General features: G+C 45.3%; 1 protein-coding gene across 1 annotated transcript in view; it reads right to left on the minus strand.

Annotated features, from left to right (window-relative positions):
• LOC106594759 (perforin-1) overlaps positions 1-12,711 on the minus strand; it is a 47,038-nt gene that overhangs the window by 2,076 nt on the left and 32,251 nt on the right. The window contains exons 4-6 of the mRNA XM_045690666.1: positions 10,904-11,120; positions 10,109-10,417; positions 1,714-1,907 (exon numbers count right to left, since the gene is read on the minus strand). Of these exons, the coding sequence (XP_045546622.1) occupies positions 1,714-1,907; positions 10,109-10,417; positions 10,904-11,120 (720 nt within the window). The remainder of the gene's footprint in view (positions 1-1,713; positions 1,908-10,108; positions 10,418-10,903; positions 11,121-12,711) is intronic.

Below are 12,711 nucleotides of genomic sequence, written 5' to 3' on the forward strand. Positions count from 1 at the left end.
CTGGTGAAAGGATTCAGGCGCAGGAGAGCTGAGATGCGTGGACAAGGTATTTAATACAAGAAAAAACACCAGTATAAACACAACACTATGGTGCTGGAAAAATAAACGGGCGTAATAACAAAACCCGGTAACAATATACCAGCAGTCAGTCAGATACAGCCTTACAATAAAACAAACACGCACACAAACATGGGGGAAACCAGAGGGTTAAATAATGAACATGTAATGGGGGAATTGAAACCAGGTGTGTAAAAAACAAAGACAAAACAAATGGAAAATGAAAAGTGGATCGGTGATGGCTAGAAGGCCGGTGACGTCGACCGCCGAACGCAGCTCGAACAAGGAGAGGGACCGACTCCGGCGGAAGTCATGACAGCATCAAGATTAGTATACAGTAGTTTGCTATTTATCTTACATTTTCACAGTGGTTACAATCAAACCTATGAGCGAAAGACATTGAAAATACATATTTTTGGTTCAAAATACATATTTTGGGTTGTGCTATTGTGAAGGGGTTCCAGATAGCTAACTGCACGTTCTGCTCTGTGCTCCAGCCAACAGCACTTCAGTTGAAAGAAGTTAGCTGCACCCAACCTTTCAAAAGCCAGATCTGCCCCGAAAACACTATTGAGAAAGCAAAACAACAGAGTTTTCAAACCCAGATGTTCAACAGGCTAATACTGCTGTGAACGCCTCACAAAGCAAACCAGGGTTTGGGGTTTAGCAAGTTAACAGGAAAACCTGGATGTGAGACAATGTCTTAAAGATGTGCTTTCAATCTTTCATATAATTTCAGCCATTAGTTTTGAAAGTGGCGCTCACGAGCCAAAAGTGGTCTTCGTTTTTTCTGTACTGCGTCATAAAATGATGTAATACGTCAAATGGTGTACTAGGTCATCAAAGTGTGTACTACGTCATGAAATTTTGTACTACATCATGGAATTGTGTACTACGTCATGAAATTGTGTACTATGTCATCAAATTGTGTACTACGTCATCAAATTCTGTACTACATCATCCATTTTGTATGATATGTTACAAATCCAATTGTTCTATATTTTACACATTTGTTCCGCTTAAGATCCTGGAGTGCATCTTTATGTAGCTGAAACTGTCATTACTACAACCTAGTGAAAGTGACAAACGAACGTGACCGTTAGACCTAATGACGTATTTCTGCGCAAGAGCTATGGTAACTAACGTCGCCATGACATTCCCTGCAAGCATGATCAGGGATGCAGGTTTATTATTGGGATGAGTCATGTCCTTGAGGCCCGTACTGAGTGATTTCCGCTAGCAAAGTCAAAATTGGCTATATTGTAAAATTTCATAAAAACAAAAATAGGCTTTTTGCTCTTAATTTAAGGTTAGGGTTAGGCGTTAGGTTTAGCGGTGTGGTTAAGGTTAGGGTTAGGCATTAGGTTTAGCAGTGTGGTTAAGGTTAGGTTTAAAATCAGATTTGATGACTTTATGGCGGTGGCAGCTAGTGACCAGTCTGCAGAGCTGTCTCCAGAACAAGATGAATGAACAAAAATGATAACCTGCATCAGGGATTTCTATTGAAAAAGCAGTTATGGCCTTCATTATTTAAATTATCTTTGGTAAAACTGAAATAAACCTTTTGCTCGATAGATGGGTAGAAAACGGTTTACTTGTGTTTAGCCCCCACTACACCTCTGCAGAGGACTGAAATTGTGCAGTAACATCACATACCCTTCAGTGTCTCCCGCTATCCATTGGTAGTCTCCATAAAGTCCCCAGGCTCTGACCACCGTCACCACCAGTCTTCCCTGTGAGACCTTCCTGAGGCAGCAGTTTGAGTCCAGGTTAGAGTAACGATCCCCACAGGCCAGTTCCCCGGTGCTCTTCGGGAGGGCATTCTCCTTCAGGTAATCCTGGACAGTCTCCTTTGTATTTTGAACAAAATGTTAACATATTAATTGACATATAACATATAACCTAAGATCCCGATTTTAGGTTGTATTTATGCATCCTGTGACAACAATCTCCAATAAACAAACCCACCTGAGGTAATAGAATTATATGACAAACAATGTTCATCAGGTTACGTCAAACTTCTGGGTTTTATTCTCCAAAGTTCAAACTCTTCGGAATCTCTGGCCGATAACAATAGAAATTAATAGAATAAAATAGCCTTGAAGTGCCTCATGTATAAGTACATATTTAAACCTACTAGCCCATGTTAGCTAGTGTCGTGTCTTTAGAATCATCAAATGTGAAGACTGTTATTTTATCAAATCAATTCTCTATGTGTAATTATTATTACGTGATTAAACTAATCATGTGATCTTAATTAACTAGGAAGTCGGGGCACCACGGAAAATGTTCAGATTACAAAGTTATAATTTTCTGAATATTATTCTTCAGATATTTTAATATCTGATCAATTAGTCTTCTATTAACCTGTCTGGGCTAGGGGGCAGTATTTTCACGGCCGGATGAAAAACGTATCCAATTTAAACAGGTTACAACTCTGGCCCAGAAACGAGAATATGCATATTATTAGTATGTATGATTTGGATAGAAAACACTCTGAAGTTTCTAAAACTGTTTGAATGGTGTCTGTGAGTATGACAGAACTCATATGGCAGGCAAAAACCTGAGAAAATTCCAAGCAGGAAGTGGAAAGTCTGAGAATTGTAGTTCTTCTTTTGATTCTCTATCGAAGCTACAGTGTCTGTGGGGGATGTTGCACTTCCTAAGGCTTCCATTGGCCTAAGGCTTCCAAGCCTTCAGAAAGTGGTTTGAGCATTTTCCTGTCACTGGGCAGATAATAGGAGCTCAGTTACTGAGTGGTCTGCCTGGCAACAAAGGGATTGGATATGCTCGGTCCCACGAGCGCGCCCCTCCTTCTTTTTCTTCTTGAATGAATATGCTATTGTCCGGTTGGAATATTATCGCAATTTTACGTTAAAAATACCATAAAGATTGATTTTAAACAGCGTTTGACATGCTTCTAAGTACGGTAATGGAACATTTTGACTTTTCGTCTCTCGTTCCGCGCTCACGCGTTATGCCTTTGGATAAGTGATCTGTACACACAAACAAAACGGAGGCATTTGTACATAAATATGGATTTTTTCGAACAAAAACAACATTTCTTGTGGAAGTAGCAGTCCTGGGAGTGCATTCTGACGAAGATCAGCAAAGGTAAGAGAATATTTCTAATACTAATTCTGAGTTTAGGTTGCCCCGAACTTGGCGGGTGTCTGAATAGCTCACCGTGGTAGCTGAGCTATGTACTCAGAATATTGAAAAATGTGCTTTCTCCATAAAGCTATTTTAAAATCTGACACAGCAGTTGCATCCAGGGGTAGTCTATCTATAATTCTTAAAATAATTGTTATATATTTTGTCAACGTTTATAATGAGTATTTCTGTTAATTGATGTGCACATTCAAAGGTTTTGGTGGAAATACATTTTCTGAACATCACGCGCCAATGTAAAATGCTGTTTTTGGATATAAATATGAACTTTATCGAACAAAACATACATGTATTGTGTAACATAATGTCCTAGGAGTGTCATCTGATGAAGATCATCAAAGATTAGTGCTTCATTTAGCTGTGTTTTGGGTTTTATTGACACATGTCCTTGCTTGGAAAATGGCTGTGTAATTATTTTTGTCTATGTACTCTCCTAACATAATCTAATGTTATGCTTTCGCTGTAAAGCCTTTTTGAAATAGGACAATGTGGTTACATCAAGGAGAAGTGTATCTTTAAAATGGTGTAAAATAGTTGTATGTTTGAGAAAGTTGAATTATGACATTTTGTTGTTTTTGAATTTGCCGCCCTGATATTTCACTGGCTGTGTCCCGCAGGTGGGACGCTAGCATCCCACGTAGCCCATTGTCACGTTTGTCGTCGTTGAAGGAGGACCAAAACGCAGCAGGTATGTGTATGCTCATCTTGCTGTTTATTTACTTTCAAAATGAACGTACAAAAATAACAAACACGAACGATCAACAAAAACAGTCTGGTAAGGCGAAACACAGAACAATCACCCACAAATAACAAACACAAACACACCCTCATATATGGGACTCTCAATCAAAGGCAGATAGACAACACCTGCCTTCAACTGAGAGTCCCAACCCCAATTAACCAAACATAGAAACAGACATACTAGACAAATCATAGAATACCTGAAAACCAAACAGTGCCCAAAAACCCCGGAATACTTAAACCAAATGCCCCTTCAACAAAACACACCACCCCGAACCACATAAAACGAATACCCTCTGCCACGTCCTGACCAAACTACAATACCAATTAACCTTATACTGGTCAGGACGTGACACCCATAGAAGTTAAACACCTCCCCCTGCAAATGGATCCTGGAATTCCAGGGCACCCCCAGGTGGTATGGGTAGGCAACAACACATCTGCCACACTGATCCTCAACACTGGGGCCCCTCAGCGCTGGGTGCTTAGTCCCCTCCGGTACTCCCTGTTCACCCACGACTGCAACACCATCATTAAGTTTGCTGATGAAACAACAGTCACATGATCACCGACAACGATGAGCCTATAGGGAGGAGGTCAGAGACCTGGCAGTGTGGTGCCAGGACAATAACCTCTCCCTCATTGTGAGCAAAACAAAAGAGCTGATCATGGACTAAAGGAAAAGGAGGCCCCCATGAGCATCGATAGGGCTGTAGTGGAGCATGTCGGGAGTTTCAAGTTCCTTGGTGTCCACTTCACCAACAAACTATCATGGTCCAAACACAACAAGACAGTCGTGAAGAGGGCATGACAACATCTTTTCCCCCTCAGGAGACTGAAAATATTTGGCATGATCCTCAAAAAGTTATATAGCTGCAACATCGAGAGCATCCTGACCGGTTGACTCACCGCCTCGTATGACAACTGCTTGGCATTTGACCGTAAGGCACTTCATCGGCTAATTCGTACAGCCCAGTGCGTCACGGGGCCAAGCTTCCTGCCATCCAGGACCTATATATTAGGCGGTGACAGAGGAAGGCCCAAAAATGTTTCAAAGACTACAGTAACCTAAGTCTAGGTCCAAAAGGCTCCTTAATAACATCTTCTAGACTGCTGAACAATTAATCAAATGGCCACCCAGACAATTTACAATTTCCACCCCCCTTTGTTTTTACACTGCTGCTACTTGCTGCTTATTATCAATGCAGTCACTTTACCCCTACCTACAGAACATGAACAAATTACCTCAACTAACCTGTAATCCCCGCACATTGACTCAGTACCGGTACCCCTGTACATAGCCTCCTTATTGTTATGTCATTTTCTTGTGTTACTTTTTGATAGATTTTCTTAACTTTCATTTATTTAGAAATATAAACTATAAATATTGTAAATATATACACTGCTCAAAAAAATAAAGGGAACACTTAAAGAACACAATGTAACTCCAAGTCAATCACACTTCTGTGAAAATCAAACTGTCCACTTAGGAAGCAACACTGATTGACAATAAATTTCACATGCTGTTGTGCAAATGGAATAGACAACAGGTGGAAATTATAGGCAATTAGCAAGACACCCCCAATAAAGGAGTGGTTCTGCAGGTGGGGACCACAGACCACTTCTTAGTTCCTATGCTTCCTGGCTGATGTTTGGTCACTTTTGAATGCTGGCGGTGCTTTCACTCTAGTGGTAGCATGAGACGGAGTCTACAACCCACACAAGTGGCTCAGGTAGTGCAGCTCATCCAGGATGGCACATCAATGCGAGCTGTGGCAAGAAGGTTTGCTGTGTCTGTCAGCGTAGTGTCCAGAGCATGGAGGCGCTACCAGGAGACAGGCCAGTACATCAGGAGACGTGGAGGAGGCCGTAGGAGGGCAACAACCCAGCAGCAGGACCGCTACCTCCGCCTTTGTGCAAGGAGGAGCAGGAGAAGCACTGCCAGAGCCCTGCAAAATGACCTCCAGCATGCCACAAATGTGCATGTGTCTGCTCAAACGGTCAGAAACAGACTCCATGAGGGTGGTATGAGGGCCCGACGTCCACAGGTGGGGGTTGTGCTTACAGCCCAACACCGTGCAGGACGTTTGGCATTTGCCAGAGAACACCAACATTGGCAAATTTGCCACTGGCGCCCTGTGCTCTTCACAGATGAAAGCAGGTTCACACTGAGCACGTGACAGACGTGACAGAGTCTGGAGACGCCGTGGAGAACGTTCTGCTGCCTGCAACATCCTCCAGCATGACCGGTTTGGCGGTGGGTCAGTCATGGTGTGGGGTGGCATTTCTTTGGGGGGCCGCACAGCCCTCCATGTGCTCGCCAGAGGTAGCCTGACTGCCATTAGGTACCGAGATGAGATCCTCAGACCCCTTGTGAGACCATATGCTGGTGCGGTTGGCCCTGGGTTCCTCCTAATGCAAGACATTGCTAGACCTCATGTGGCTGGGGTGTGTCAGCAGTTCCTGCAAGAGGAAGGCATTGATGCTATGGACTGGCCCGCCCATTCCCTAGACCTGAATCCAATTGAGCACATCTGGGACATCATGTCTCGCTCCATCCACCAACGCCACGTTGCACCACAGACTGTCCAGGACTTGGCGGATGCTTTAGTCCAGGTCTGGGAGGAGATCCCTCAGGAGACCATCCACCACCTCATCAGGAGCATGCCCTGGCTTTGTAGGGAGGTCATACAGGCACGTGGAGGCCACACACACTACTGAGACTCATTTTGACTTGTTTTAAGGACATTACATCAAAGTTGGATCAGCCTGTAGTGTGGTTTTCCACTTTAATTTTGAGTGTGACTCCAAATCCAGACCTCCATGGGTTAATAAATTGGATTTCCATTGATTATTTTTGTGTGATTTTGTTGTCAGCACATTCAACTATGTAAAGAAAAAAGTATTTAATAAGATTATTTCTTTCATTCAGATCTAGGATGTGTTGTTTAAGTGTTCCCTTTATTTTTTTGAGCAGTATATTTATTGAACTGCTTTGTTGGTTAAGGACTTGAAACTAAGCTTTTCACCTGTTCTATTTGGCACATGTGACAAATAAAATTTTATTTGAGTATCTTACCTAGTTATTTTCTCTTGTAGCTTGGGCAACTACAGTTGAAGTCGGAAGTTTACATACACTTAGGTTGGAGTCATTAAAACTTGTTTTTCAACCACTCCACAAATTTCTTGTTAACAAACTATAGTTTTGGAAAGTCGGTTAGGACATCTACTTTGAGCATGACACAAGTCATTTTTCCAACAATTGTTTACAAACAGATTATTTCACTTATAATTTACTGTATTACAATTCCAGTGGGTGAGAAGTTTACATATACAAAGATGACTGTGCCTTTAAACAGCTTGGAAAATTCCAGAAAATTATGTCATGGCTTTAGAAGCTTCTGATATGTTAATTGACATCATGACCTCAGAAAAAAATGTAGACCTCCACAAGTCTGGTTCATCCTTGGGAGCAATTTCCAAATGCCTGAAGGTACCACGTTCATCTGCACAAACAATAGTACGCAAGTATAAACACCATGGGGCCACGCAGCCGTCATACCTCTAAGGAAGGAGAAGCATTCGGTCTCCTAGAGATGAACAAACTTTGGTGTGAAAAGTGAAAATCAATCCCAGAACAACAGCAATGGACCTTGTGAAGATGCTGGAGGAAACAGGTACAAAGAATCTATATACACAGTAAAACGAGTTCAATATCGACATAACCTGAATGTACGCTCAGCAAGGAAGAAGCCAATGCTCCAAAACTGCCATAAAAAAAGCCAGACTACGGTTTGCAACTGCACATGGGGACAAATATCGTACTTTTTGGAGAAATGTCCTCTGGTCTGATGAAACAAAAATAGAACTGTTTGGCCATAATGACCATTGTTATTTTTGGAGGAAAAAGGGGGAGGCTTGCAAGCCGAAGAACACCATGTCTGGGAGAAAAAGTGTGTAAACGGCCATACCGGATACCAGAAGCCCGGAGGGTGGCGGTCCAACGGGAAGTGACGACAATGCTAGAGATGAGGGTACTGGAGGAGTCCCACAGTTAGTGGTCTAGCCCTATAGTGCTGGTACCGAAACTGGACGGAACCGTCCGCTTCTGCAATGACTTCCAGGGCCTGAACGAGGTCAGTACCCCATGCCACTAGTGGATGAACTGATCGACCGCTTGGGTATGGCGAGATACGTCAGCACGTTGGACCTGATGAAGGGGTACTGGCAGGTGCCGCTGGCAGCGGCCTTGCAGGAGAAGACGGCCTTCTACACCCCGGGTGGGGGCTATACCACTACCGGGTTCTTCCTTTCGGGCTCCACGGGGCACGAGCGACCATTCAGCGACTCCTGGACCGCATCCTGCGGCCGCAAAGTGAGTACACGGCTGCATATTTGGATGATATAACTGTGCACAGTGACAATTGGGAGTCACATCTTTGTAGCTTACAGGCAGTGGTGGATGCGCTAAGGGATGCTGGTCTGACCGCGAACCCCCACAAGTGCATGCTGGGCTACACCGAGGTGGACTACCTGGGCTATCAGACCGGGAGGGGAAATGTGAAGCCCCAAGAAAAAAGAAAATCACTGCCATTAGGAAATGGCCGGTCCCCCGGACCAAGAGGCAGGTGTAGTCATTCCTGGGGTTAGCAGGCTACTACAGTCGATTTGTACCTAACTAAGGCACGACTACCCCAGATGGTGCGATGGACGGATGACACAGAGGTGGTGTTCCAGGCCCTGAAGGATGCCCTATGTTTGCACCCGGTACTCGTCACCCCAGACTTCTCAATAAACCTCCTTGGCCAGACAGACACGTCTGACACAGGGGTAGGGGCCGTTTTGTCCCAAAAGCAGGAAGGCGAGGAGCACCCAATCAGGAGGTAAAAGAGGGGAGGTACGTGATGCAACGTTGGCTCCCTCTGCTGGGAGTACACAAGCTGGGCACCCCAACACGGATAGCGGAGGTAATTAGGGGCAAGAGCCAACCAGCCGTGGAGGCCACATAAAAGGAGCACTGTGGCACACCACGAGAGAGAACCGGGAGAGACCGACACAGAGTCAAAGCTGAGAAGAAGGACCGAGCCAAACCTACGTAATTTTCTTTATGTTTATTTTATGGCCTAGTAAAGTTGTGTTTGTGGACAAAAACCTCCCTGTCTCTGCGTTAATCTCTGCACGCTTAACCCAACACCCCGCGGTTTACCACACAGCCTATAGGGAGGAGGTCAGTGACCTGGCATTGTGGTACCAGCACAACAACCTCTCTCTCAAGGTCAGCAAGACAAAAGTGCTGGTACCGAGTCAATGTGCAGGGTAACAGGTTGATCAAGGTAATTTGTTCATGTAGGTATGGGTAAAGTGACTATGCCTAGATAATAGACAGCGGGTAGCAGCAGTGTAAAAATAAATGGGGGGGTCAATGTAAATATTCCATGGGGGGCAGGTCAATGTAAATATTCCATGGGGGGCAGGTCAATGTAAATAGTCCATGGGGGGCAGGTCAATGTAAATAGTCCATGGGGGGGATCAATGTAAATAGTCCATGGGGGGGGGGTGTCAATGTAAATAGTCCATGGGGGGGGTCAATGTAAATAGGCTATTTAAATAATTAACACACATACACTGTGTTTATTATCTGTTGTCAATCATGTTGCCTAGTTACCCCTACCTATATGTACATATCTACTTCAATTACCTCATACCCCTGCACATTGACTCTGTACTGGCACCCCCTGTATATAGCCATGTTATCGTTACTCATTGTGTATTTATGCCTCAAGTCCCAGGGGGCCCCATTACAGGTATCACTTGAACACACATAAGACATGGTAAGATGTGTAGAATGGCAGGAAATCTGCTTTAAAACTGCAAAATGTTCTCTCCGCCAACAACAGGGGTGTGAGCAGTTTGGGGTTGCATGGCTGGGGGTTTGTTACTACAGCGAAAAATGACAATATCCAGCCAGACCTTTGCCACCTAGAAAAATGTGTGTGACCGGACCTTATTATTTCACCCACCTGGTGTTCCAGGTCTAAATCAGTCCCTGATTAGAGGGCAAGAAAGAAAAAAAGCTGTGGAACTGGCTTCAAGGTCCAGTAATGAATTTGAGGGAAATATATCAACAACCAAAGGCTACCTTCACTCCCTGCTGGATAGCCGTGTTGGGTATGAGCAGGTGCAGAGGCGTTAGAGAATAGTAGATTACGTCCGGGAAGTTCTTCAAGGTTCTCATCCAACTATGGAACCCCACTGACTCGTTACGGTTGAGTGACAGCTCCCCAGGCCAACCAGAGCCTCCCACCACCTTGGTGTGGTGGCTGAGGAAGCTAGAGCTGTAGGAGGTCTTCGAGTCACGGTTGTCCAGAACTTTGGAGCACCTTTCATCGCTAGAGGAAACTGATATCCCAATGTTTACCTGAAAGCCCCTGGACAAGCAGGATTCCACCTGAGAGAAGGGGAGAGATGGAATACAGAGCTGTATATTCAGAGAGTTGTCTTTAAGGTTTCTTCCATAAAAGACTGTGATGCATTGCTACGTGGGCAATATTAATCAATGGAATTTTCTGAATGTAACCGAACGTCTAGAAATAGATTTAAAAAATGGTTGTGCTGTAGGTTTTCGCTCTAATCTAGTACACCTGATTCTAATAATTAGCTGGTTGATGAGCTGAATCAGGTTAGTTACAACTGGGGTTGGAGCGAAAACCTACAGGAGGATAGTTCTCCAGGAAACAGGGTTGGAGAGCAATAGACTAGATAGATGTAAACCTACAGGAGGGTAGCTCTCCAGCAACAGTGTTCAAGAGCCCTGATCTAACAGTGTACGGCTCTGGTGGTACGTAATGGTTACAGATTGCTGTTTGAATTCCTGTAGCTTCCTTTAATGGAAAATGTCCTCTATTACAGCAGGCATTGAGACTAAGTAAGTCACCTGGTTTGTAGAGAGGCCACTGTGTGAAGCCTGACAGGTGTGTATTGCTGTGGTCATCGTCAGCCTGCCTCCCAGGTCAACCTGGCGGATGTAGTGAGTCCCATAGGTGTCTATGAGCCGGCGGTACTGGACCTTGGAAGTCTCAGAGAATGAGCCCAGACGATCAATGTCCTTACGGAACTCATTGCTGAGAGTAGGAGTGTTTGGCGTGCGATAACTGGAACACAGGAATTAGCATATCAGGTGTGAATTAAAATACGACACAGAGACGATCTTGAGCTACAATTGGTTAACCCTTTCTCAGCCTATAGCATTCAGAAGCAATGGTCCTTTAAACATTTTGGTGGGTGTCGCGGTAACAGCAGGTCACATAAAAAAAATCCACTTAAACTTGAATGTGTTACAAATCGGAACTCAAAAGATCAGATTCCATGTTTTTTTTGTTGTTGTTGCAGTTCACACATTGGGGAAAAGGTCAGATATGTATCAGATATGCCAATACATTGGAACTGAGGTGACTGTGTGTGTCACAGTTGTCGTCGGTGATGGAGGACCAAAACGCAGCAGGTACGTGAATGCTCATCTTGATTTTTAATTACTCTCAAAATGAACATACAAAATAACAAAACCGAAAAACGAACAACTAACAAACAGTCTGCAAAGCATAGGCTCAACACAGAACAATCACCCACAAATCACACACACAAACACACCCTAATATATGGGACTCTCAATCAAAGGCAGATAGACAACACCTGCCTTCAACTGAGAGTCCCAACCCCAATTAACCAAACATAGAAACACACACACTAGACTAACCATAGAATACAAACACATAGACCATCAACCAAAAACCCAGAAATACTAAATCAAACACCCTTTACACAAACACACCACCCCGAACCACATAAAACAAATACCCTCTGCCACGTCCTGACCAAACTACAAAAACAATTAACCTTATACTGGCCAGGACGTGACAGTACCCCCCCTTAAAGGTGCTACCCCAGAAGCACCTTAACAAAAAATAACCCCAAGCAACACCAAAAAAAATTCCCCTTTTCTAAAGGGAGGGAAGGGAGGGTGGCTGCCGTCAACGACGGCACTGTGCTACACCCCCCCTCCCCAACCCACCTATTTCTGGAGGTGGCTCCGGCTCAGGCCGTTCCAGGCTGTCGGGACAGTCTGGCAACTCGGGACAGTCTGGGCAGTCTGGCAACTCGGGGCAGTCTGGGCAGTCTGGCAACTCGGGGCAGTTCAGGGCAGTCTGGCCACTCGGGGCAGTTCAGGGCAGTCTGGCCACTCGGGGCAGTTCAGGGCAGTCTGGCCACTCGGGGCAGTTCAGGGCAGTCTGGCCACTCGGGGCAGTTCAGGGCAGTCTGGCCACTCGGGGCAGTTCAGGGCAGTCTGGCCACTCGGGGCAGTTCAGGGCAGTCTGGCCACTCGGGGCAGTTCAGGGCAGTCTGGCCACTCGGGGCAGTTCAGGGCAGTCTGGCCACTCGGGGCAGTTCAGGGCAGTCTGGCCACTCGGGGCAGTTCAGGGCAGTCTGGCCACTCCGGGCAGTTCAGGGCAGTCTGGCCACTACCGCAGTTCAGCGCAGTCTGGCCACTCCGGCAGTTCAGCGCAGTCTGGCCACTCCGGCAGTTCAGCGCAGTCTGGCCACTCCGGCAGTTCAGCGCAGTCTGGCCACTCCGGCAGTTCAGCGCAGTCTGGCCACTCCGGCAGTTCAGCGCAGTCTGGCCACTCCGGCAGTTCAGCGCAGTCTGGCCACTCCGGCAGTTCAGCGCAGTCTGGTCACTACCGCAGT

This window comes from Salmo salar, chromosome ssa12 (assembly GCF_905237065.1).
Source record: "Salmo salar chromosome ssa12, Ssal_v3.1, whole genome shotgun sequence".
Lineage (NCBI taxonomy): Eukaryota > Metazoa > Chordata > Actinopteri > Salmoniformes > Salmonidae > Salmo > Salmo salar.